This window comes from Lissotriton vulgaris, chromosome 4_1 (assembly GCF_964263255.1).
Source record: "Lissotriton vulgaris chromosome 4_1, aLisVul1.2, whole genome shotgun sequence".
Taxonomy (NCBI): domain Eukaryota; kingdom Metazoa; phylum Chordata; class Amphibia; order Caudata; family Salamandridae; genus Lissotriton; species Lissotriton vulgaris.
The window spans coordinates 63,808,009-63,835,910 of record NC_141691.1 but is presented as its reverse complement, the minus strand read 5'-3'; the positions used below and the strand labels follow the sequence as shown (position 1 = coordinate 63,835,910).

Below are 27,902 nucleotides of genomic sequence, written 5' to 3'. Positions count from 1 at the left end.
ATCGGCTTAACATAATATGGTCTGAGCAAATTAATTAATTTCACCTAACCTAAAAAGTGATCTGCCCTGGAGTAATTTAGGTGCTTTTTAGGTCTCGCTAGAGCCAGCGCATGCTCCCCAGGCTCCCCATCGAAAGAAGGATAATTTTCAAGCTGCTCACGCATGCATACAAGGCCTCCACAACATCAGACCTCAATACCTCAACAACCGTCTCGCTTTCCACGCACCCAAGAGAAACCTCTGATCAGCCGACCTCTCCCCAGCCATCATCCCTCGCTTCAACAGGAACAGAGCGGGTGGAAAGTCCTTCTCCTACCTCGCAGCCAAGACATGGAACCAGCTCCCCCTCCACCTCCGGTGAAGCCCGACACTGCACTAATTCAGGAAAGACCTCAAGTCCTGGCTCTTCGAATGACCCAACGGAGCTGCACACAATCCCCCCCAGCGCCTTGAGACTCTAACAGGTGAGTAGTGTGCTCTACAAAAACATTGATTGATTGATACACTGACATGTGAAACACACTTACTGCCATAGACGTTGCCAATGTACATTTTTAAGACAGAATTTTCTTTTCAAAATACACATTTAAAATCACAAACAGCAACGCTCTGTTGGGTGCTCGTGTGCACTCTATCTAGATGGGACTTGTAAAGAGGATGTTGGGTACACAGATATTCATATATAGACCTAAAAAGATGAAGACTACAAACCCCATATAAGATTTCCATTACTTCTGAATCCCTACAACCCCTAAAAAGTTTTCTCTCACAACCCTCAGGGAGATATCTCCTTTGTGTCTATACTCACAACTTTTAAATATCTCCTTAAAAGATGACTCACATATATGGCTTTGGACTATCTCTAGCCTTTCTTCATCCTTTTGGAAATTTGGATTGTGAAACAAGACACCACACTCTTGATCTGATTACGGCATCTGCGGCCCGAGCACATCACGCTGACCGGCTAGTGAGTCAGTCTCCCAGCATTGCCTTGCTGCTTGTGAGCCCTATTCTCTGGCTCCCAATATGACACCACACTCTTGATGGCATATCACGAATGAGCTATGATGTGGTAACACAACTTTTAAAAAAACTCTCATAAAAGTCATTATCTCTAGTATGCATGATTGTATAAAAAGTAATGATTGCGTGACTCTGCTTGGCGGCGCATATAGCTCCGGGATTGGCATTGTCCATTAGCATAAAGGGACCAATCAAACATCAGTCCGGTATGCACTCCGAAGGAAAGCAGCGACGAGTTGCCCCATTGCCCCAGAATCTGGCTGCCACTTGGGAGATGGAAAGCTGCTGTAGCCACAGTGATCTGCTTAGGTTACACGTTGCTTTCAAAATGGCGGCATCCACACTCAGCCCATGAAGCAGAACTGCAGTGAATTTAACCTGATGTTCACTGCACAGTGGTGCGGAAGATGATCCTCAGTGGGCTGTCCCCGGGGTGTGTCGCAGCACTGAGGGAGAAGCGTTGAAACAATACCGGTAGGTCCACTGTACGGGACACACTGAAATGTGCCCCGGACAGGCTGCTTTCTCTCCAGAACAAGGTGGTGAGCTTTTGGGAGGGACTATTAGGTCGCAGGATTAACGTATCCCCCACCCCGATGCTCATGGGCTATGATAGCTCTATTGGCCTGGATACCACAGAGAAATATTTTATATTTATTGGCACAGCTGTTTTTAGGATAATAATCCCAGCAAAATGGAAGGATGCTGATCCCCCCACCTTTCAAATATGGCTAGCACTCCTCTTGGGGGTATATAATCAAGAGACCGCACTATATGCATGCAGGGGTAGGGAAGCTAGAAACCTCGAGCGGGCAATTCGGTCACCTATCGTAAGGTGGAGAAAGAACGTGGTGTGCCCTGGTGGGATAAGAAGTGGCGGCCTTTGGGAAGTATCCTAAACCATGTGTATATCAACTCAATGTATATAATTAGGAAATGCTACCATTCGTTTTTTTCTATCTCACTTTTTTAAGCACTTACAGTATTTATAGTATTTATAATATATATGATATTCCTCCCTTTATTCTAATAATACTATTTATAAGAGCCATTGTGTATATTTCATAGTATAGGCCTAATGTACTACGTTATCTTAAATGTATGGGTGTATAATAAAAAATAAAAGAAATGTGCCCAGGAATTGAGAGGTAGAAGGTAGCATAGTACTTCAGTGCTAGAGACTCTACGGGGACTGCATTCCCGATTGACTCTCTTAGCCCCAGCAGCAACCCAAAAACCTGATTGAATGAAAGTGAACTTATAGTACTTGCGCTACATCTAGCTTAATGACAAACCTGTGATACCACCTGCTGTGATATACTATAGTAGCGCCTTACTTCATGGCGTCTGACAAACTGGGGTGCATCATTTAAAGATATGAATAGTCTTGATCTATCTAACCCGGCCAACGTGTCAAGTGGTATGTGCTCACCGAGAGACGTGTCACGAGTGCAGTCCGCTGCGTCGCGAGCAGGGAAAGTAGTCCAGACTGTAAAGTCCTATCTAGAGAATTTTGCGGGCATCAGTGTAGTTTTGCTAGAGTCACTGAGCGATACCATTACCTGTGAGACGCAAGCCCTCGCTTCACAGGTGACTCTTTGGATGCTCATCTCGTAAAGAGACCAGTGGAATAGTGTTAGAAATGGGATCCCTGGCTGGCCAGGGCTTTCGCCAAAGTCAGTCAGAGACCACCACTCCTAAGTCAGGGCAAGGGAGTTATAATAATAATAATAAAGAGCTTATAGAGCGCTCAGTAACGCCATCACGGCGTGTCCCCGCGCTGAAGCTATCAGTGAAGCAGCATAAAAGCCCAGGCACTAAGCAGAATATAGATGTGTTTTAAGCAAAGCCCTAAACCGCAATTCATTGCTCTCCAATCTCAGCACAGGAGGGAGTTTGTTCCATTGTTGAGCTGCTTGGAGCGCGAAGGAGCGTCCACCCATTCTAGCCTTCCTAATCCTGGGGACTGTCAACAGTCCGGTACCCTCTGAACAGAGGATCCTAGTAGGTTCATATCGGCTGACTAGATCCTTCAGGTATGTCGGTGACTTATCCCAGACAATACGGTGACAGAAGAGAAGGCACTTAAATAGCACACGCTTCTTCACAGGCAGCCAATGAAGCGCATCCAGCGCCATTTTCGAGCTGGCTCTCCTGGGTCTTCTTAGCACCAGTCTGGCGGCGGAGTTCTGTATGACTTGTAGGCGACCTATGCTGCCCTCGGTTGCCCCAAGGAACAGAATGTTGCCATAATCTAGTTACACACCAAGATAACCCCTACTCACCCTCTAGGTAATGTGGCGCGAGCAGCAAGGCTAAACTTGGAGGCGATATGAGTTAAGTATTTGCGCACGCACCCCAGCAACAACACCCAAGGCCCACCACAAAGGAAACTCCACACAAGGTTATATATAAAAATAGCCTTTGTATTACACCAAAACACATTAGATAAAAACACACACTTTACAATGTGCCAGAGGCACGGGCAGAATTTACAAGGGATATGTACAAGACAGGGCCACTTGGACCACTGTCAGGAATCAGCACTTTTAGAACTTAGAATACAATACTTGTAGGCCTAGAACTTAAACATAGAGCCTAACGGACAGTACCTCCCGACCTGGTTGCAGGGATAACGCGAGTGACCTCCTTAGTAAACTTGAGCGGGCGGCCCAGCGAAGCGGCACGACTCAGGGGAGAGTGGAGCGGCTCGAGGCTTGAGCAGGCCACCGGCAAGGTACAAGCGTTTTTCTGGGGCGATCAATGTGTGCGGCTCAGAAGAGGAGGGGAAGGCAGGATGCAGGCGACCCAGCGAAGCGGCGCGGCTCAGGGGAGAGCGGTGCTGCTCGAGGCTTGGACGGGCTGCCGTGCACGAGCTGCCGAGGGGAATGAGCGAGGCACATTTCAGCGAGGCCCCAGGGGCCCAAGAGAGATCAGACAAGTCCCAGCAATTTGTCAGGGCAGGCACAATAGAGTCCACTGGTCCTGGGACTCTGGTCAGGGGGCGAGCTCAGTATCAAGCCCTTGGAATATCACTTAGCACATAACAGAAAATCACTGTAGCACAACACAAGTAACTACTGGTAATCAGGTAAGTACTCCCTACGCAATCCTAACCACCTTAGGAACAGGTCACGCAGGGAACCAGGACCTCACTAGCACCACCTGTACTAGCAAGAACAACCAACTAAATATCACCATACATTTAGGGGTATAGACCTGGGGACAAAACACATGACGCATCAACACACGTTCAGCGGTGTAAGGAGCAAGGCACATGATGCATCAACAACACATTCAGCGGTGCAGGACAACACAATAGCGCAAAAATCACATTAGCCACCACCTGTGGCAGTCCCTAGGCCAACTGGCCTCTCTAGGGCTAGGACGCCCTGTGTCCAAAGTCAGGGGGCCTAAACGTGGCAGTTGCCCACAAAGTGCTGGGCAACCGGTGCAAGCAAGGATGGGCCAACGTGGGAGCCTCGCAGGCTCTGAATAAACAAATGGCCCCTGAGCCTCTCTGGGCTCTCAAAGATACTTGTGGCGCCTGAGCCTCTCAGGCTCTGAACTAATATGCCCCCGGGATGTTGGAGCCTCTCGGGGCTCGTCACAGATTTGGGCGGGGAGCCTCGTGGGCTCGAGGAAATGCCATGGAACAACGTAGGAGCCCCGCTCGGGGGGCTCAAACACAAGGTTTGCCCCGGAGCCTCTCGGGCTCCTAATAAACAAATCAATACCCCAGGTATGATGGCGTCCCTTCTCTGGGGACTCGTGGTGCCAAAATGCCCCTGGAAGTCTCGTGGCTCTCAAACAAATAGGCCCCACACGTTGGAGCCTCCGCGGCCCTGAAATAATCAAGTGCCCCCAAGAACCCCCTCGGGGACTCAGAACCAGGGGGGGGTCAGAGGAACGGCCCACGGGGACGCCTGCACTCACCGGCTGTGTGGGAGGCGGCGTCTCCTCTCGCGGCTCTCCGCTGCTGGGCTGCGGCCGGACTTTGCCTCTTCTCCCTTGGCTTGGGGCGAGTGCACCAGGGCGCAGAGTAGGCTCCTGCCTGCCCCGGTGCTCAAAAACAGCCGCGACTCTCTTCTTTCCCGGCGGCAGCGGGCAGCCAATCGTGGCGCGGCGGCGGGCGGGACTTCCCTCCAAAACCGGAAGTCCCGCCCCGCGTCAGGCACCGTAGTGCCTGGCTTCCTGTTTTGTGGCACTCGGGCCGCGGCGGTGAACACTTGGGCATAACTGAGGGGTGGCACCCTCGAAGTGAAAAATCAAGATGCGGCCATAATCGGGGTGGCACCCGACTTTAAATAATTAAATAAGCGGGGCAATGCCGGGTGGGCACCGGCTTTAAAATAACCATAAAGCGAGGTGGGCACTCGTAACCACACAACGAGTGCAACAGAACTCCACAAATGCCGGGTGGGCACCGGCTGGACAAGTAAAAGCGCTCTCAGCGTGCTGCAGCAGACAGGAAGTGCTCCCAAGCGCTTATTAGGCAATCCAGCGCTCCCAGGCGCTAGAGCAAAGAACAAGCGCTCCCAGGCGCTTTAGGGAAGAAATCCAGGGCCCCCAGGCACAAGAGGAGCCAACAGTCCAGCAAAAGTCCTTCACGAGTCCAGGGGCTGGGCAGGGCCCAGGGAGGCAAGCCTTCCCCGGGCCGCAGCAGCAGCATGCCCCTGGTCAGATTCAAGTTGAGAACAAGAACATTTTCATGGGGTCACAGCCCCTCTTTTATACACCTTTTCCTTTGTCTGTAGGTGCAGGGTGGGGGCATAACCAGTCGCAGCTGGTCTGTGAGCACTGTTGATGACTCAACCACCCCTTTCATTCATCAGGCAGGCTAGGGTCATCAGTCGCACCACAGGGGGCGGAGCCAGCATTGTGTGGGGGAAACCCAGCCTCATTCAGGACACAGGCGCAGCCCCTCCCTCACATCAGCATGCTAATCTCTCCATTCACCACCGGGGCAGACCCACACAGACTTCCTGGAGCCTGGCATCCCAGCCAGCTCCAGCCAATCACACGCCAGCACCTTCACAGCACATACACAGCCATGTCTAGAAGTGGAGCTTCCGCACAAGACACCTACACGCCGCACATACCATTGCGCAGCATTCACTCTCACGAGTTCGCACATACCAAACTTGACCATGCACGCCTCACGCATCAGGAACTACCAGGGACACAGACATTCCCCATGCATTCCTATGGGAGAGCAGGCCAATCTCACACACGCACTCAGGGAGAGGACGCACTTTACACTGCCCCACAGTGTCAAAGTGCGCAAAGATCAGAAATCACTAGGCAAAAAGTTCAGGGGTGAACCTGCCAGAAGGGCCAAGTCCAACAAATAGCAATAGGTGTGGCTCATGCCATCAAAGAAGCAAGCTCAGAAAAGTACAACTGTCTTTTTCACCACCGCTGTCATGGAGCAGCAAAACACTGAGACTACATCAAAGGATCAACCCCACTGCGACACACCCCTCAAGATGGCCCTTACCAAAGATGTGGCCTAACGGCTAGAGCTGTGAGCCCGTGAAGCTGGGGAACTGGGTTCGAGTCTCGGCAGGGACACTCAACATCCTGAGCTTTCGGGCAAATCACGTAATCTCTCCGTGCCTAACAAATAAATGTGTCTCTCTCTGAGGCAACTGAGGCAACTGGAGCTCATGTTAAGTGCTCCGATACCTTAGGGTTGAGTTTGCGCTATATAAAACTCCTCCCAAAAAATATCAAAAAGATGGCCTTTTAGCTAGTCTACGTAAATTTAAAAGTGGACTTGGGAAGGAGATTGTAGTAAGCTGGCTCTCTATATAGCGCATTAAAAGTAAGCACACCGTGCAGAGAGTCCAGTGAGAGACAGATAGGTACACAGAGGCAAAAGTGGATAATACAAACACTATTTGTGGTAGTGTGTGCGAGCAGTTAGGCTTATCAGTGTTAAGCATATGTTGTACTCACAGAGGCAATAAATGAGGCACACACTTAAAGAATAAATCTGAGACCAATCAATAAAAATAACACCAATTTTTGTGTCATTTTTCAGACCAAGAACTTTGTTCTACAGTAAGTACTTTTCGAGATGTGAATTTTTCAAGTTAGCAAAATAAATAACTTTTGTGCGCAATTATGCCCAAGCAAATGGGAGAAAGGCCGCCAAGAACCGGGACAAACTTCCTCAGCACATCCAAACTGCTACTCCACTTCTTAATTTCCCTAGAAACTGAAGACCTGGCTGTTTAACTAGGAGCACCCCCTGGCCTACCTTTGTGCTCCAGCACCGGGTTACTCTCACAGGTGATCCTACTTGGAGAATAATCCCATGTTAACAAGGCCCTTGAGATGCCTGCGAGCGACAGGCGAGTCGGCGTCCTGCACTGTCCGGCAGCGCTGAAGCCTGTTCTTGATCAGCCCCTACTTTCCAGTAGGTCCAGACCACAGGGTGGCAATTCAACCCTCTTCCAAGGCTTTCTTCTATCTGCCTTTTTGTGCTATGGAGGAGAAAAGGTTTACTTTAACCCCATCCTCGCATGACTGAAAAGTGTCATTCGCAGCCCGACAGCCTACTGGCAGGTTGAATGACGGCAACAGGACCTTTGCTTGCCTGCCTCAACAATTGCTAAAAAGCTTACTAAGGAGATGTACAGTCCTCCCCCCCCCCCTCTGTAGAAACATTCAACTAACAAAAGAGCACTAGGAGTTGGGCATAGGGTAAGCCAGAGTGCCAAAAAAGAGACATTCAGTGCTTGAAGTGCCAACCTTCGCCCAAGCAAAGCAACCAGATCAAGAAGTAACTGAGTTAAACCCTAATTCTCAGTGACCTTAAAAAGCACAAACACGCATGCACACACACTCTCACCTACATTCCTCTTAGATACATTTGTTTTCATCTCCTCCCCACTCAGACTCACTCCTTACCAGCGGAAGGTGCTTCCCCGACCAGCCAAGCTTCAGGAACCCGGACACCTCGCTGCTCTGCGACGAGTTCTCCCCACTCTTCTGGTACTCTGGAGAATGCAATTCCAAGAACAGTGAGTCAAAGGGAGGGAGAGAGAATGGGAGCACTTAAAAGAGGAGTAAAGAGATTTGAAGGCGAAAGGAAGACATGAAGCAAGGTAGACCGCGGTCTTTGGAGAACTCATTCTGAAATTCAAACTTTGGGCTGGGTTAAGCTTCCCCCAGCTTCAAATCACTGCAAGAGTTCAGGGTGATTGGACTCTCAAACCTTCTTTCCAACTCTGAACACAAGGTGGTGGTCCTGGTGGGAAAGAGGAGATTGATTACTGGGTTGAACCATCTCAGCTGCAATTAAATAGTGACGTATTAGCCAAATATACACTGAATCATTAAATTCCAGGATATTTGTGATGGTTCAACGTATTTTAGAGGATTCACAAGACCTCTCAGACTATTGTAGATCCTACAGAGATTTGATGGGTCCTTCTGCCTCCCAATGAGTAGAGAAGCTCTTTGTGGCCCTGAGAAGGAAGCTCAGTTCTTCTTGCTCAGAACTATGGATCCATGCAGGTCCTGATCACCCTCATTGACAAAGGCCAAAGTGAAATAGGTTTCCTGCTCAGTGGATATGAGGGGGATCGGAAAAGTAAATAAATAGGAAACTGGAAGGAGTGGAGAGCCTGGCTTCCAACAGAGGAGTTTTTAAGCCTTTATACAATTTCCTTAGATCATTCTGCACACCCTTTAGCCAGGAAGGTTTTATTCAAGTATGGTGGAAGAGTAATCAAGACACACTTTCTGTTTTTTTCAATTCCCAGCAACAACAGACAGGGATACAAGTGAGTTTCCATCTTGGTTTATAAAATCTGTAAAACCAGAAGATTAGGCCCCCAACTAACTCCAGAATCAGGGGGAAGTGGGGTGGGGGGAGTAAAGCACAGGAGTCCCCCTATGATAAAATACTGTCATGTCCTATGCGGAGGCTCGCGCAGTACTCCGGGTTACGCATCACCAGGTTGCTAATGAGGGGTTTGGAGTCTGTCCCGCCACGCAAGCTTCCCCCCTGAGGATGGTTTACACCTTAGTGGCTTTTCCCTGCTGATGCTGTTTGCCATGATGGACCTGAGGGTGCCCTTCTCTTGCCAATGTTGTTGCCGGGATAGACCGCGTGGTGTCTCGAAGGGTCACCCATAGGATCATCTCCTGTAATAGAGACAAAGATCAGACAAACCCTAGCCCAGCTTTGGCCAGAGCTGGAAATCTCACATTTAAGGGCGATTCTGTTAGGATGATGAGCGGTTGGAACACCTGTGGGGTCTGTTTACATTTCCTGCTGTGCAGCTCCACGCAGGATTGTGCTAAGGTGCCTCGCCCTGGCTTATGCTGTATTTGACAACGCGGATAGTGACTGCATGGCTCATGTTTGTCTTTTTTTGGATTCCTTTAATCATTTATTTGAATGCTATATATTTTAGTTTTGGTCGTGTTTATTTTTAATGATTTGTGGCTCAACCAAAAAGATGTTGCTAAGGACCATGACTTTGCTGATGTCTCTGGAGAAGAGAAGCTCCCCAGGGTTCCACCTCTTTGAGACAGCAATGGCACCTTGGATTTTGTGTCTACTGGAGCTATGCAGTTATGCCTCCTTCAGAGCGGCGAGTGGCAGTCAGGCACAGATGGAAGTAGGTGTCAAACATAGAGGGTACTTTGGACTTGAAGTCACAGCACAGGGAGCACAACAGGCAGAGGTTCAAGTGACAGGCAGGGACCAGTGAGGGACATGCAAAGCACGGTGTGTCTCGCAGGTGTGTTTGTGCACTGCTTGTTTCCCAAGAAAACAGCCTCTTGTTACCAGCCAAGGAGTGACCTCCTGTTATCAGCCACGGAGTGACCTCCTGTTACCAGCCAAGGAGTGACCTCCCGTTTCCAGCCAAGGAGAGACCTCTTGTTACCAGCCAAGGAGTAACCTCATGTTACCAGCCAAGGGGTGACCTCCTGTTACCCGCCAAGGAGTGACCTCCTGTTACCAGCCAAGGAGTGCTCCTGTTACCAGCCAAGGAGTGACCTACTGTTACCAGCCAAGGAGTGCCCTCCTGTTACCAGCCAAGGAGTGACCTACTGTTACCAGCCAAGGAGGGACCCCCTGTTACCAGCCAAGGAGGGATCCCCTGTTACCAGCCAAGGAGTGACCTCCTGTTACCAGCCAAGGAGGGGCCTCTTGTTACCAGCCAAGGAGTGGTCTCCTGTTTACACCCAAGGAGTGGCTTTCTGTTACTAGCCAAGAAGTGACCCCCTGTTACCAGCCAAGGAGTGACCTCCTGTTACCAGCCAAGGAGTGACCTCCTGTTACCAGCCAAGGAGTGACCTCCTGTTACCAGCCAAGGAGTGACCTCCCGTTACCAGCCAAGAAGTGACCTCCTGTTACCAGCCAAGGAGTGACCTCCTGTTACCAGCCAAGGAGTGACCTCCTGTTACCAGCCAAGGAGTGACCTCCCGTTACCAGCCAAGGAGGGGCCTCTTGTTACCAGCCAATGAGTGGTCTACTGTTTACACCCAAGGAGTGCCCTTGTGTTACCAGCCAAGGAGTGACCTCCTGTTACCTGCCAAGGAGTGACCTCCCGTTACCAGCCAAGGAGTGACCTCCTTTTACCAGCCAAAGAGTGACCTCCTGTTACCAGCCAAGGAGTGACCCATTGTTACCATCCAAGGAGTGGCCTCATGTTACCAGCCAAGTAGTGCCCTCCTCTTACCAGCCAAGGAGTGACCTCCCGTTACCAGCCAAGGAATGACCTCCTGTTACCAGCCAAGGAGTGACCTCCTGTTACCAGCCAAGGAGTGACCTCCTGTTACCAGCCAAGGAGTGACCTCCTGTTACCAGCCAAGGAGTGACCCATTGTTACCAGCCAAGGAGTGGCCTCAGGTTACCAGCCAAGGAGTGCCCTCCTGTTACCAGCCAAGGAGGGATCCCTTGTTACCAGCCAAGGAGTGCCCTCCCGTTACCAGCCAAGGAGTGACCTCCTGTTACCAGCCAAGGAGTGACCTCCTGTTACCAGCCAAGGAATGACCCATTGTTACCATCCAAGGAGTGGCCTCCTGTTACCAGCCAAGTAGTGCCCTCCTCTTACCAGCTAAGGAGGGATCTCTTGTTACCAGCCAAGGAGTGCCCTTGTGTTATCAGCCAAGGAGTACCCTCCTGTTACCAGCCAAGGAGTGGCCTCCTGTTACCAGCCAAGGAGCGGCCTCTGTTACCAGCCAAGGAGTGACCTCCTGATATCCAGCCAAGGAGTGACCTCCTGTTACCAGCCAAGGAGTGACCTCCCGTTACCAGCCAAGGAGTAACCTCCTGTTACCAGCCAAGGAGTGACCTCCTGTTACCAGCCAAGAAGTTACCCCCTGTTACCTGCCAAGGAGTGACCTCCGGTTACCAGCCAAGGAGTGACCTCCTGTTACCAGCCAAGGAGTGACCTCCTGTTACCAGCCAAGGAGTGACCTCCCATTACCAGCCAAGAAGTGACCTCCTGTTACCAGCCAAGGAGTGACCTCCTGTTACCAGCCAAGGAGTGACCTCCTGTTACCAGCCAAGGAGTGACCTCCTGTTACCAGTCAAGGAGTGACCTCCCGTTACCAGCCAAGGAGGGGCCTCTTGTTACCAGCCAATGAGTGGTCTACTGTTTACACCCAAGGAGTGCCCTTGTGTTACCAGCCAAGGAGTGACCTCCTGTTACCAGCCAAGGAGTGACCTCCTGTTACCAGCCAAGGAGTGACCTCCCATTACCAGCCAAGGAGTGACCTCCTGTTACCAGCCAAAGAGTGACCTCCTGTTACCAACCAAGGAGTGACCCATTGTTACCATCCAAGGAGTGGCCTCCTGTTACTAGCCAAGTAGTGCCCTCCTCTTACCAGCCAAGGAGGGATCTCTTGTTACCAGCCAAGGAGTGCCCTTGTGTTATCAGCCAAGGAGTACCCTCCTGTTACCAGCCAAGGAGCGGCCTCTGTTACCAGCCAAGGAATGACCTCCTGTTACCAGCCAAGGAGTGACCTTCTGTTACCAGCCAAGGAGTGACCTCCCGTTACCAGCCAAGGAGTGACCTCCCGTTACCAGCCAAGGAGTGACCTCCTGTTACCAGTTAAGGAGTGACCCATTGTTACCAGCCAAGGAGTGGCCTCAGGTTACCAGCCAAGGAGTGCCCTCCTGTTACCAGCCAAGGAGGGATCCCTTGTTACCAGCCAATGAGTGCCCTCGCGTTACCAGCCAAGGAGTGACCTCCTGTTACCAGCCAAGGAGTGACCTCCTGTTACCAGCCAAGGAGTGACCCATTGTTACCATCCAAGGATTGGCCTCCTGTTACCAGCCAAGTAGTGCCCTCCTCTTACCAGCTAAGGAGGGATCTCTTGTTACAAGCCAAGGAGTGCCCTTGTGTTATCAGCCAAGGAGTACCCTCCTGTTACCAGCCAAGGAGTGGCCTCCTGTTACCAGCCAAGGAGCGGCCTCTGTAACCAGCCAAGGAGTGACCTCCTGTTACCAGCCAAGGAGTGACCTCCTGTTACCAGCCAAGGAGTGACCTCCCGTTACCAGCCAAGGAGTGACCTCCTGTTACCAGCCAAGGAGTGACCTCCCGTTACCAGCCAAGGAGGGGCCTCTTGTTACCAGCCAATGAGTGGTCTACTGTTTACACCCAAGGAGTGCCCTTGTGTTACCAGCCAAGGAGTGACCTCCTGTTACCTGCCAAGGAGTGACCTCCCGTTACCAGCCAAGGAGTGACCTCCTTTTACCAGCCAAAGAGTGACCTCCTGTTACCAGCCAAGGAGTGACCCATTGTTACCATCCAAGGAGTGGCCTCATGTTACCAGCCAAGTAGTGCCCTCCTCTTACCAGCCAAGGAGTGACCTCCCGTTACCAGCCAAGGAATGACCTCCTGTTACCAGCCAAGGAGTGACCTCCTGTTACCAGCCAAGGAGTGACCTCCTGTTACCAGCCAAGGAGTGACCTCCTGTTACCAGCCAAGGAGTGACCCATTGTTACCAGCCAAGGAGTGGCCTCAGGTTACCAGCCAAGGAGTGCCCTCCTGTTACCAGCCAAGGAGGGATCCCTTGTTACCAGCCAAGGAGTGCCCTCCCGTTACCAGCCAAGGAGTGACCTCCTGTTACCAGCCAAGGAGTGACCTCCTGTTACCAGCCAAGGAATGACCCATTGTTACCATCCAAGGAGTGGCCTCCTGTTACCAGCCAAGTAGTGCCCTCCTCTTACCAGCTAAGGAGGGATCTCTTGTTACCAGCCAAGGAGTGCCCTTGTGTTATCAGCCAAGGAGTACCCTCCTGTTACCAGCCAAGGAGTGGCCTCCTGTTACCAGCCAAGGAGCGGCCTCTGTTACCAGCCAAGGAGTGACCTCCTGATATCCAGCCAAGGAGTGACCTCCTGTTACCAGCCAAGGAGTGACCTCCCGTTACCAGCCAAGGAGTAACCTCCTGTTACCAGCCAAGGAGTGACCTCCTGTTACCAGCCAAGAAGTTACCCCCTGTTACCTGCCAAGGAGTGACCTCCGGTTACCAGCCAAGGAGTGACCTCCTGTTACCAGCCAAGGAGTGACCTCCTGTTACCAGCCAAGGAGTGACCTCCCATTACCAGCCAAGAAGTGACCTCCTGTTACCAGCCAAGGAGTGACCTCCTGTTACCAGCCAAGGAGTGACCTCCTGTTACCAGCCAAGGAGTGACCTCCTGTTACCAGTCAAGGAGTGACCTCCCGTTACCAGCCAAGGAGGGGCCTCTTGTTACCAGCCAATGAGTGGTCTACTGTTTACACCCAAGGAGTGCCCTTGTGTTACCAGCCAAGGAGTGACCTCCTGTTACCAGCCAAGGAGTGACCTCCTGTTACCAGCCAAGGAGTGACCTCCCATTACCAGCCAAGGAGTGACCTCCTGTTACCAGCCAAAGAGTGACCTCCTGTTACCAACCAAGGAGTGACCCATTGTTACCATCCAAGGAGTGGCCTCCTGTTACTAGCCAAGTAGTGCCCTCCTCTTACCAGCCAAGGAGGGATCTCTTGTTACCAGCCAAGGAGTGCCCTTGTGTTATCAGCCAAGGAGTACCCTCCTGTTACCAGCCAAGGAGCGGCCTCTGTTACCAGCCAAGGAATGACCTCCTGTTACCAGCCAAGGAGTGACCTTCTGTTACCAGCCAAGGAGTGACCTCCCGTTACCAGCCAAGGAGTGACCTCCCGTTACCAGCCAAGGAGTGACCTCCTGTTACCAGTTAAGGAGTGACCCATTGTTACCAGCCAAGGAGTGGCCTCAGGTTACCAGCCAAGGAGTGCCCTCCTGTTACCAGCCAAGGAGGGATCCCTTGTTACCAGCCAATGAGTGCCCTCGCGTTACCAGCCAAGGAGTGACCTCCTGTTACCAGCCAAGGAGTGACCTCCTGTTACCAGCCAAGGAGTGACCCATTGTTACCATCCAAGGATTGGCCTCCTGTTACCAGCCAAGTAGTGCCCTCCTCTTACCAGCTAAGGAGGGATCTCTTGTTACAAGCCAAGGAGTGCCCTTGTGTTATCAGCCAAGGAGTACCCTCCTGTTACCAGCCAAGGAGTGGCCTCCTGTTACCAGCCAAGGAGCGGCCTCTGTAACCAGCCAAGGAGTGACCTCCTGTTACCAGCCAAGGAGTGACCTCCTGTTACCAGCCAAGGAGTGACCTCCCGTTACCAGCCAAGGAGTGACCTCCTGTTACCAGCCAAGGAGTGACCTCCTGTTACCAGCCAAGGAGTGACCCATTGTTACCAGCCAAGGAGTGGCCTCAGGTTACCAGCCAAGGAGTGCCCTCCTGTTACCAGCCAAGGAGGGATCTCTTGTTACCAGCCAAGGAGTGCCCTTGTGTTACCAGCCAAGGAGTACCCTCCAGTTACCAGCCAAGGAGCGGCCTCCTGTTACCAGCAAAGGAGTGGCCTCCTGTTACCAGCCAAGGAGCGACCTCCTGTTACCAGCCAAGGAGCGGCCTCCTGTTACCAGCCAAGGAGTGGCCTCCTGTTACCAGCCAAGGAGTGCCCTCCTGTTACCAGCCAAGGAGGGATCTCCTGTTACCAGCCAAGGAGTGCCCTCGTGTTACCAGCCAAGGAGTACCCTCCTGTTACCAGCCAAGGAGTGGCCTCCTGTTACCAGCCCAGGAGTGGCCTCCTGTTACCAGCCAAGGAGTGCCCTCCTGTTACCAGCCAAGGAGTGCCCTCCTGTTACGAGCCATGGAGTGACCTCCTGTTACCAGCCAAGGAGTGGCCTCCTGTTACCAGCCAAGGAGTGACCTCCCATTACCAGCCAAGGAGGGACCTCTTGTTACCAGCCAAGGAGTGGCCTCCTGTTACCGGCCAAGGAGTGACCTCCTGTTACCAGCCGAGGAGTGACCTCCTGTTACCAGCCAAGGAGGGACCTCCTGTTACCAGCCTAAGGAGTGACCTCCTGTTACCAGCTAAGGAGGGACCTCCTATTACCAGCCAAGGAGTGACTTCCTGTTACCAGCCAAGGAGTGACCCCCTGTTACCAGCCAAGGAGTGACCTCCTGTTACCAGCCCATCAGGAGAAAGTTCATATCAACTCTGGTTCTTTATTGGGTGGATAAAGGTTAGGCAGGTTTTCTGTGGTGAGAGATACCTCAACTCAGCTATACCACAAGATCACTCTATGGACCAAAGAGGGTCTATCATTATCTTTTCACCTTCCGGGACCCCTGTGTAGCGAGATGTGTGAGGTACGCTGGCTGCAGCCGTCATGAAGGGTGTGTGTTTTTATGAGGCCGGCTGGATATCATGCACTGCCTGGGGACATTCCAAGAGACCTTGTCCACTGGAAGCCAGTGAAGCAAGCCATGGCAGGCTCATGTGCTCTTCATGCTTCATGAGCAGCAGTAGGCGAGCGGCCACATTTACAATCCACTTTAGCCGGTGCTGTGGGAATTTCTGTATACCCTACGGATGTCATTCCTACAGATGTCAGTCGCACACATGTCAGTCCCTACAGATGTCAGTCCCACAGATGTCAGTCCTACAGATGTCAGTCCCACAGATGTCAGTCGTACACATGTCAGTCCCTACAGATGTCAGTCCCACAGATGTCAGTCCTACAGATGTCTGGGATATAATAGCATGCACCTTATGGGAGAAAGGGAGTAGCTGACTGATATTCTTAAAAAGTTTTAAGGTGAAAAAAGCAGTTTTGGAAACACTGTTGGGCAGAAGTGTTCTTGATGTAGGGGACAAGCATAAATAGTAGGGGTGAGACCCAGACGATTGTAGGTGACAGGAGAACATACTGCATGTGATAGGACAGAGTGCTGTGTGTGACAGGCAGAGAAGAGTGTAAATAACAGGACCAAGATGGCTGCAGCTGACAGGGCAGACAGTACTGTAGGTCACAGACAGGGACAGTGCATCTGGCAGGCACAGGCAGGGCTTTGAGTGACAGATACAAGCAGCACTTGGACATCACATCCTCTTACCCTCCAAGCAGTAGGAATGGACCTCAATGAAGAACTTGTTGCGGCTGCTGGTCTTCACGATGGCTTCGATGCTCTCAAACTCGATGCAGGCAGGGGTCTCTGTGCAGGAGCCGGGGTCTACGCAGGAAGAGAGCAAGTCTAACCCATCACTGCTATACATACTGAGGCACTAAAGACACTCTCACCTGCCTCAGATCACACAGAGCTCAATGCAGGCGGGGGTCTCTGTGCAGGAGCCGGGGTCTACGCAGGAAGAGAGCAAGTCTAACCCATCACTGCTATACATACTGAGGCACTAAAGACACTCTCCCCTGCCTCAGATCACACAGAGCTCACATTCAATGCAGGCGGGGGTCGCTGTGCAGGAGCCGGGGTCTATGCAGGGAGAGAGCAAGTCTAAACCATCACTGCTATACATACTGAGGCACTAAAGACACTCTCACCTGCCTCAGATCACACAGAGCTCAATGCAGGCGGGGGTCTCCGTGCCGGAGCCGGGGTCTATGCAGGGAGAGAGCAGGTCTAACCCATCACTGCTATACATACTGAGGCACTGAGACACTCTCACCTGCCTCAGATCACACAGAGCTCAATGCAGGCGGGGGGGTCTCCGTGCCGGAGCCGGGGTCTATGCAGGGAGAGAGCAGGTCTAACCCATCACTGCTATACATACTGAGGCACTAAAGACACTCTCCCCTGCCTCAGATCACACAGAGCTCACATTCAATGCAGGCGGGGGTCGCTGTGCAGGAGCCGGGGTCTATGCGGGGAGAGTACAAGTCTAACCCATCACTGCTATACATACTGGGGCACTAAAGACACTCTCACCTGCCTCAGATCACACAGAGCTCACATTCAATGCAGGCGGGGGTCTCTGTGCAGGAGCCGGGGTCTATGCAGGGAGAGAGCAAGTCTAACCCATCACTGCTATACATACTGAGGCACTAAAGACACTCTCCCCTGCCTCAGATCACACAGAGCTCACATTCAATGCAGGCGGGGGTCTCTGTGCAGGAGCCGGGGTCTATGCAGGGAGAGAGCAAGTCTAACCCATCACTGCTATACATACTGAGGCACTAAAGACACTCTCCCCTGCCTCAGATCACACAGAGCTCACATTCAATGCAGGCGGGGGTCTCTGTGCAGGAGCCGGGGTCTATGCAGGGAGAGAGCAAGTCTAACCCATCACTGCTATACATACTGAGGCACTAAAGACACTCTCCCCTGCCTCAGATCACACAGAGCTCACATTCAATGCAGGCGGGGGTCGCTGTGCAGGAGCCGGGGTCTATGCAGGGAGAGAGCAAGTCTAAACCATCACTGCTATACATACTGAGGCACTAAAGACACTCTCACCTGCCTCAGATCACACAGGGTGTCAATGGGGACATACTAGGGATCACTCAAAACAAGAACCAACCAGTGGCCTTGGAGACAGGTGAGCACACCCTGGCAGGCCTCTTTTGTTCCAATCCATAACCCTGCCTTCCAACACTCACTCCGCCATGCATTCCACCATGTTCAAAGCTTCACTTTTCTAGCTCCTGACACAGCCCACGAGGGACTCGTACAGATCATCAGTTGTCTTTACCAGACAGACGGCACCAGCCAGGGGGTATCTGTGAGGACCAGGACTCCCACAGGTCTGGTGGCTCCGACTGTGCAGGGATCTAGGGGTGTTATGTGATCTTATTTTGTTTGCATACCACACTCATCACACAAGAGGGTACCCAGGCACTTGTAGAATTGGCAGAATATTGTAGACGGCTTCTCATTTTCACTTTAGAGCTGTAACTGCGGCCAAGGCCTGTGGGCACAGCGTGTTGAATCAATCATAGGCCCATTGTCGAATGTCTATGTGCACTCAATCAATCAATCAAACAGTAGATTTGTAGAGCGCTTCTTGTTACCCGTGTGGGTATCCAGGCACTGTGATTATGATCTTTATTTGAAGGATGCCAGGCAGTGCTCCATTCTGCCAGCTCCATATTTTGAGTGTCTCCACCAGGCAGGTGGGTGCACTGAAGGCACTGAAGCTCTGCTGTGTGGGCACCATGGCCAATGCTCCAGCAAAGCAAGGTTTATGGTTTTCAAAAACAAAAAACATGACTGGCCCGATGCGCTTGGAGTGTTTTTTCCCAGCGTGTGAGCTTAATTTAATACATCCAGCAGGCCTACACTAGCAGTCCTGAACCTGTTCTGTAATGTTACAAGATACTTCTAAAGCGCTTCATTCATCCAGAGGTACCTTTGCCCTGGACAGTCAGATAAAGACTGATTTGTGTTCTTCGAGGTATTCTGATGGCGGGTCTGGCTGCCACGGTCTGAATCGGTTGCCGTCCCATAAGATCACTTTCTGGGAGGCCTAGATCTTTTGCTATTGGCATAGCCCAGTCTAGCGCCGATGATGGCCACCACAACAGTTGAATAGGTCGGGTGATAAAGCAGATCCCTGAGGAGCCGTGCACTCAATCTTAAGATCTGGAGCCCTGAAGGGTTTCGGTGGACTGCCTGGGTTCTATTCTACAGAGGGGAAGGGAGCCAACTGAAGACATTCCCTGTGAAGCCGGCCAGCCTCATCGATCCAAGAGGATCCTGTGGTCAACTGTATCGAAGGCCGCAGACAGATTTAATAATATCAACGCTGGGATATGTGCACCATCCAAATGCCTTCTCAGATCATCCATGACCAACGTAATCACGACTACGGAACAGATTTGATTTACTCTGCACAGCTAGTTCACAACACACTGTACAAAGGTGTGCAAGTTATAGAAAGGTTTGGGTGGGGAGGAAATTGTAACTTTAACTTATAAGTATAACTATTTAATTTCCAAGATTTCTGTAGGTGACATTGTTTTTGTATAGAAATAATAAAATTAATTTTCCAAACTACGACTTATCTTCAACCTTTGGTTTTATTCATACACATATATATATTTACTGAGAAAAACAAAGGTTGAACTGATGTTATAGGTGTTGAAATAAGTTCATAACTAACCTCTGAAATTCATCAGTTATAGTTTACAACCGAACTAGATTTGTGGCCCCACCAGCCAGTTCTTGTGACCGCACTTACATGTTAAATGACATCACTGATCACATCATTGATGACATCTCAAATGACATGTAAATGCATATATCACCGGTGCACAGCCGCCAGTGCACCACGTCGGCTCTACACTCACCTTTCCTGGACAGAAATTGAGATGTCACTCCCACCTCGAATGTGGCGAAGACAGGTGAGTGGTCGCTGGTGATGATGTCATCGGTGCAGCCTGAGGAAGACAAAAAACAGGTGTGACAATGCACTTTGGTATCATGTGAAAATCTTGACACCATTATCAAGAAACCCTTCATCACAAAAAGCGTGGGCATGCTTACAAGACTTTTTCCCTTTCTTGGATTTGCCAATGGTTGTTTAAGGTTACAGGCAGTTTACCTTCTGTGAGGCCAAATACTCAATAAGGCACATTTCTATTTGCTTCATGGTCAGAGCAATGTTGCTGCATATCCCCTGCCGTTGACATCTTCACCCACCAGAGGGAGCTCTCTGCTCAGCTTACCGTAAGAGGTGCACGTGATGTGGGTCTCTGGGTGGGACTTCCAGAGCACGCGGTCGCACCAGGAAGGGGCGGTGATCTTCAGCTGCAGGGAACAAAGGAGAGAATCTTGTCACTGTACAGTACATACTGGTCTTTGGGTTATCTCAGTATTTGCTCGACATCTTCTGATTCTGGGCAAATGACTTAATCCCCATGGGCCTCATTTATGAGAAATGACGCATCGCTACGTGAAAGCAGCGATGCGTCACTTCTCAGTGCGCACTCCTTGCGACATTCCTGATGCGTCATATTTAATGTATGACGCATCATGTCGCAAGGAGTTACAGATATGTCAGTATTTCTGACGTATCTTTAAGTGCAAAAGTGACGCATTACAGGAGTGTGTCACAAAAGTGATGCAACTCCAGCAATGCGTCCTTTCACATGGGGCAAGCCCCATGTGAAAGGGCCTGCGTCAATCTTACGCCTGCTGTGAGGCAAGCGCAAGATTTTGAAGCAACAGAGTCCTAAAAGTGACGCAGTGATATCTCATAGATTTCACTGCGTCACTTTTACGACCCTTCCTTGCGTCAATACGCCCACCCTGCATACATTATACCTGGCGCAGGTATAATGTGGCGCAGGGGTTTACAAAGTGACGCATCTACCTAGATGCGTCACTTTATAAATATGGCGCAACAAGGCGTATTTTTTAGGCCACTGGTGCGTCACAAAAAGTGACGCACCAGCCCCATGTGTTTAAATGTTTCTAGTACAAAATCTGACCTTGAATAATGTTATCTGGTGTTCATGGAAAACACTTTGATGCTGTTATGACAAGTTCTAAGCAATATAAATCTTTTGTTAAAGTGTCCATAAGGAGAAAGGTTTGGACATTATTCATGAGACGCATCAAAAAGGGCAATTTAGAAGTTATGTTATGTTAATTTCAATTTATATAGCGCCAAATCGGTAAACAGACATAATATCGAGTCCAAAATATCGATTGGACAAAATATCGAGTAAAAAATATAGACTGGACAAAATATAGACTAGACAAAATATAGACAACAAAAATATCGACTAATATCGACTAGAATAGCCAAAATATCGAATCAAAAATATAGACTAGACATAATATAGACTAGAAAAAATACAGACAACAAAAATATCGAAAATAAGGTAAGTTATTAATATTTAATAATATTTGAGTAATATAAATCTGTAGCGGGTTGTGGGTTTATAGGGGAATAGGGTGGGAAGTAATTTAATTATAATTAATTAATTATGTAAATTTAATCTAATTGTTAATTAAATAATAATTGGTAAATAATTAAAATATACTAGTTAATTAATTAAAAATGATTAATTGATAAATAATTAAATTTTATTAATTTATTTTCTGTAGCGGGTTGTGTGTTTATAGGGGAATAGGGTGGGAAGTAATTTATTTATAATAATTAATTATGTAAATGTAATCTAATTGTTAATTAAATAATAATTGGTAAATAATTAAAATATAATTGGTAATTAATTTAAAATAAATAATTGATAAATAATTATTTTTTTTAGTTTATTTTCTGTAGCGGGTTGTGTGTTTATAGGGTTCAGGGTCAGTTTTCAGTTTTTGGGTAAAGGGGTATTTTTAGGGTTCAGGGTCAGTTTTCAGTTCTTGGGTAAAGGGGTATTTTTAGGGTTCAGGGTCAGTTTTCAGTTTTTGGGTAAAGGGGTATTTTTAGGGTTCAGGGTTAGTTTTCAGTTTTTGGGCAAAGGTGTATTTTTAGGGTTCAGGGTCAGTTTTCAGTTTTTGGGTAAAGGGGTATTTTTAGGGTTTAGGGTCAGTTTTCAGTTTTTGGGTAAAGGGGTATTTTTAGGGTTCAGGGTCAGTTTTGGGTTTTTTGGTAAAGGGTTATTTTTAGGGTTCAGGGTCAGTTTTGGGTTTTTGGGGTACAGGGATATTTTTAGGGTTCAGGGTCAGTTTTGGGTTTTTGGGGTACAGGCGTACGCTTTCTCTACTGTAGCACCCACTGGAGTGGGAATAGTAATTTTTACCCCTACGCTATCCAACGATCTCTGTAATGTAGCACCCACTGGAGTGGCTACATTAAATTTAAACCTTTTGCTATGCCACGGTAAATATATTCTATATGTTTTATTAATAACATGTATTTATATATATATGTATTATTATTATTAATTTTTAAATTTACATTAATTATGTAATAATGTTACATTTATTTAATAATTTTAACAATGTTTATATTAAATATATGTAATATTATAATAGTTTTAACTTATTTTAAAGACATAAAAAAATCGATATTTTGACAGTCTATATTTTTAACACTCGATATTTTAAAGTCAATATTTTTGTACTTACCTTAGTGAAGATAGAAAGTCGATATTATGTCCCTCGATATTTTGTCATCGATATTTTGGGAACTCGATATTTTGGTAGTAGATATTATTTCAGTGATCCGCCAAATCACCGACAGGTCTCTTTGTGCTTGCTTTGGGAACCCGTCCTGGCTTTCCCTGCGAGATAACCCCTACTGGGCATCCCCTAGATGAAGACCAGGCATCCCATCACGGTGGGGCCGTAGTGGAGATTAAGCAAGCTATTGCCCATAGTTGCAGAGTGTGAACCCATGATTCGAGTAGGCACCGAGGTGAGAATTATCGAGCCCGTGGACATTTGGAGCTCAAGACCCTGCCGTGTCGGGAATTGAACCCTGGTCCCGGGTCTGACCTCTGCATCAGGGTCTGCCTCCTCTAACCAGTGAGCCACACTTCTGTTTGTTTTTAAATTTACTTGGGTGCACACAAGCACATTTGCAAGTGTCAGATCACATTTCTGAATCAGAGAATGGTGCACATTTACACAGACTGTTGGTGTTAATAGTGCTAATGTGTTAGAGGCAGGATTCAGGGTGGACACCTTCACCAACAACATGCAGGGGCTTCCAACCTGCAAACGCAGCAGATCTACACCCGCAAGGACAGACGTGGCTTCAAGGAGGGAACGAAGAGGGTATCCCCCAAAACTGATGGGTGATTATGGGGAAGAGAGTCATCCACCCAGAAAAGTATCTGCCCCATTGAGAACCAAAAGAAAGGTTCAACGGGGAAATCCATATTTGCGTTCCAATAATGCACACAGACTGGTCCACGCAGTACAGTTCCACAGCCAAACATTTTTACACACCGAATACTCCAAGAAATCTAAGATTATACTTCCCTTCCTTGACTACTCCTGGAATACTTAATAATTTCTGAAACAGAGTAACAACTCTTCAGCCAGGAGCCTGACCTCTTCTGCATGTGGCTGCCATGCGGTGGTGCCAATCGTTACCCATTCGTCGAAGCACCCCGCAAGAATAAGTGGTTAGAGCAGTAGAGTAGTCAACAGGGAAATAAGGAAATGTGAAAAACTGGGGCGGTTTGTGCAGAGACACACATATCAGTCAGGTATCACAAGACCGGTCCGAATACATCTCTCAAGATTCCCCTTGTAGTGCACCAAAAGAGTCTTTTTTTTTAATGAAAAACTTTATTGTATAGTTAATTAAAACCATTACAAAGATACAGATATGATAGTACGCTAAAAACACACTGAAAATTTACACTAATGTGAGAATATTAAAATTTAAAATTGGAGGTAAAAACAAGTGTCTTTCTGGGGTAAAGAATACCAATTTCCAAGTTCAAGATTTTGCCAATGTTCTTTGCTTTTTCTCAAAATATTCAATACATTTGATTGATCTACAAATGAATTGTGGGTCTGTGGTACATAATGTTTGTATAATCGCAGACCTACAGGTACGTATTCCAAACTGCTTGAACTTGGCTTTCAACCAATTTCGACGTTCCTGTATGAGAGCCGGGCCGATGCACATCAGGTGGATGAAGTCTTGTCTTGCTGCACCGCATAGCCCGCACCCTTCACTTTCTTGGGACTTCCACTTAGGATGCTCAGTGTTGGTTGGCAAACTACCCAACCTTATTTTAAGATATTTATGTTTGATATAAGGCGAAAAAGTCAGGTCCAGGAAGTGCGCCGGCACTAGTTTTTTGTACGATTGGATAGTCATCCAGGCAAGTGACCGGAGACTGAAAGTTATTTTGTCATCCAACAATGAGTGTTTGATGGCTGCCTTTCTGACTACCTGTTTGAATAAAGGTACTTGTAGCTTGGTTTCCCAGAGTCCAGCCAGATTCCTTGATTCCAATGACATTTTGAGGTACTTGGCATAGTTTGAGTTTGGACATTTAATGATGGTTTCCCACATAGCATGATAAATCATGATCTCTTGGTGCATCCAGACATTATACCAGAATGTTATGGTCTCATACTTCCTCAGTAGCACTTGAGTCATTTATTGTGTAATAACACGGGACACAAAAAAGTAATGAACTGAAAAATAGGAATATTAGTGCTGAGTGACCATGTGTACAGCTGGATATTAATATCCCCAAAGGTGATGGGAGGAGTGCTTCAAAAAAGTTTAACAACTGCCAATCACTCGGGGTATCATTCCAATCCATCGTTTCTCGTCCACTGAATCACGCTACACAAATGCCCACATTATGCAAATCAGTACAGACCCTGTTGCTCATGAGAACTGTTCATCACCGCTATAAGGGATCACCTGTAGCCTCAGACCAGTTTCAGCCTTGTTAGGCCTCGTCAGTGAGGTGTAGTGTGCATCCTATGGCACACTGATGAAGGGACCCACGTTTGGGCGTACCCTTGATCATCAACGGTGTAATATCAATGCCCAAGCGATTGCCAGTGGTGAGACTATTTGCAAGCATTCCTCCCACCTCCTTGTGGGCAGGATGAGTGACTGTTTTTAGCGCTTGCAAAAGGGAAATCAGCCCGTGTGCAACCAATGTAAAGGATTGTAGCATGTATCAAACCTATTTTGCAGGTTGGTAACCTGTTACCGACTCTCAAAATAGGTTTTGTAAGCCTCTATCAGGAAGGGGCGTGCCAAGGGCCTCCCTTCCTAATAGCGAGACGCAGACGAATGTAAGATTGTTTGGGACTGCAAGTGGGGTCGCAAAACAATCGCATTTTCCACCAATTTTAAACTGTTGATAAGCGAGTAGCAAACAAAAAAGGGGTCCAGTTTGTGATTGGCAGCGGAAATGTTTTTTAGGAGAAGGCAGTGGGTCCCACGAACTACTGCTTGGTCTTAAAAAATGAAACTGAAACGTTTCATTTTTATTTTTTAAATGCATCCTGTTTTTCTAAAAAGTAGTCACAGACATAGTGGTCTGCTGAACCCAGCAGACCACCATCTCTTTGAGGGCCGGCTATTCCTAATATGTCATGAATATTAATGAGGTGGGTCTCTCAACCCATTTAGGAATTGCAAACAGTGTCTGAGAAACTGTTGTACATCAGGTTTTGCGACTCGCAAATTGCAAGTTGCTAAACATTGCAATTTGCAAGTCGCAAAACCTGCCAGTCATACATGTAGCCCCTAGTGTGTAGTAGGGTTGAATATTGCCTGGAGCCTGCATATCACTTGCATGCAAGAAACGGGCAGAGTGATCTCGACTGGAGTTCCATGATTATATCTGCATTTCCACTCTATGGGTCTACGACACTCTTTCATTTTCCATTCCTATATTTCTGAATCTTCATCAGAAGCTAGTGTGGGTTTAACACATTGTCTTTGTGTACTTGGTTCCTGAAAGGTGAAAGGTCAGGGGCCACAAAACACGCAGTCTTGTCATACTCAGTAACACAGGCTTGAATCTGTCTGCACTGCTTACCCCGCTGCCTTTGAATTTGTGGCAGTTGTAGCTGTCCCTCGTGCCTCGCTCGTAGCGATACGTTGGCGGGAATGAGATCTCTTCCTCGTCTGAAATAAAACACAATACGCAAGCATTACAATGTCTACAACTTCCATTGTCTACTCTGGGAATAAATATGAGGTTATGTACAGCCAAACTTTTTAGAATTTAGGGCCAGATGTACAAAGCATTTTTCTGATCTCAAATGGTCCAATTAGAATTTGCATTTGTAATTCAGTATTTGGAAGGGATGTGTTTAGGGCATCCATTCCAAATACTGAATCAATATGGTATGTATTACTGTTTGTGACCAAATTCCTCTCGCAAAACAGCAATACATTATCAACTGGTGGTAACCCATTCCCAATGGTACTTCCCATTTGAGAATGTAAATATTGTTTTTTAAGAGCAAGCAGGAAAACAGGCTGCATTTTTTAAAATTGCTTTATAAACAAGCATTAGCAAAGCCAATAGATTGCGCTATGTGAGAGCTACTAATTTTAGGAATGTGTTTTAGCCATTATGTACACCAGTATGACTGCTGTTCAGCATGGCTATATGTTAGTGTCGCGAATTGGGGTGGGGTGGGTAGATTGGAGTGGAGTAAATTGAGGTAGAGGGGAATGAGGTAGATTGGGTAGAGCAGAATGGGGTAAATTGGCATAGATTGGAGTGGGGGTAGAATGTGGTGAAATGGAGTGGGGTGGATTGGGGTAGATTGGAGTGGGGTGAAGTGGGACAGGTAGATTGGGGTAGATTGGATTGAGGTAGATTAGAGTGGGGGAGTTAGGTAGATGAAAATGGTAGATTGGAGTGGTGTAGATGGAATTGGGGTAAATTGGGGTGGAGTGGGGTAGATTGGAGTGGAGTCGATTTGGGTAGATTAGGGTGGAGTAGATTGGAGTGGAGTAGATAGGAATAGGGTTGATTGGGGTACAGTGGAGTGGGATATATTGGGGTAGATTGAAGTAAGTAGATTGGGGAAGAGTGGAGTGGGGTGGATTAGGGTATCTTGGAGTGGAGTGGGATATACTGGAGTTGAGTCAGTAAATTTGAGTGGAGTGAGGTAAATTGGACTGGGGTAGATTGGAGTATGGTAGATCGGGTAGAGTGTAATAGGATATATTGGGGTAGATTGGAGTGGAGATGAGTGGAGTGGAGTGGAGTGGAGTGGGGTGTATTGGAGTCAGATAGATAGGAATGGGGTAGCTGGGAGTGGAGTAGATTGGAGTGGAGTTGGATAGAGTGGTGTGGGGTAGATTGGGATGAGTGAGGTAGATTGCAGTGGGCTATACTGGGTTAGAGTTGGGTAGATAGGACTGGGGTAGATTGGGGTAAACTAGAGTAGGGTAGATTGGAGTGGGCCAAATTGGGTAGGGTAGTTTGGGGTGGAGGAGTGGATTGAAGTGACTTAGTAGATTGGATTGAAGTGGGGTGTGGTAGTCTGGGTACAGTTGAATGGAGTGGGGTCTACTGGGTGGATTTGAGTAGGTAGACTGGAGTGGGGTAGATCTCGGTAGAGTGGAGTAGGGTAGATTGTAGTTGAGTGGAGTTGGCTATATTGAGGGAAGAGTGAAGCAGGGTAGATTGAAGTGAAGTGGGTTGGATTGGAGTGGAGTGGGTTGGATTGCAGTGGAGTAGATTGGAGTGGTAGATTGTGGAGGGGTGGTGTGGGTTAGATTGAAGTGAAGTGAGGTAGATTTGAGTGGTGTAGATTGGAGTGAAGTGAAGTGGGGTAAATTAGGGTAGGGTGGAGTGGAGTGGAGTGGGGTAGATTGTGGTAGATAGGAGTGGGGTGGTTGGTGGTAGATTGGAGTGGTCAAGAATGTGGTGGAAGCAGGTAGATTAGAATGGAGAGGAGTCAGCTAGATTGCAGTGGAGTTTGGAGTGGGGTAAATTGGAATGGAGTGGGGTAAATTGGACTGGGTAGATTTGAGTGGAGGGCTGTAGACTGAAGTGGAGTGGGTTTGACTGGGGTACATTGGAGTGGGGTGTATTGGGGTATATTGGTGTGGGACAGAGTGGAGTGGAGTAGACTGAGGTACATTGGAGCAGAGTGGGATAGATCTGAGTGGAGTGGGGAAGATTGGGGTGGA

The 27,902-nt window shown here is 48.5% G+C and overlaps 1 protein-coding gene across 1 annotated transcript in view; it reads right to left on the bottom strand.

The window, feature by feature from the left end:
* The window catches only part of LOC147718371 (phosphatidylinositol 3,4,5-trisphosphate 5-phosphatase 2-like), a 447,492-nt gene that overhangs the window by 184,067 nt on the left and 235,523 nt on the right, over positions 1-27,902 (bottom strand). The window contains exons 17-21 of the mRNA XM_086918327.1: positions 25,786-25,874; positions 20,023-20,104; positions 19,645-19,734; positions 16,457-16,573; positions 7,942-8,030 (exon numbers count right to left, since the gene is read on the bottom strand). Of these exons, the coding sequence (XP_086774453.1) occupies positions 7,942-8,030; positions 16,457-16,573; positions 19,645-19,734; positions 20,023-20,104; positions 25,786-25,874 (467 nt within the window). The remainder of the gene's footprint in view (positions 1-7,941; positions 8,031-16,456; positions 16,574-19,644; positions 19,735-20,022; positions 20,105-25,785; positions 25,875-27,902) is intronic.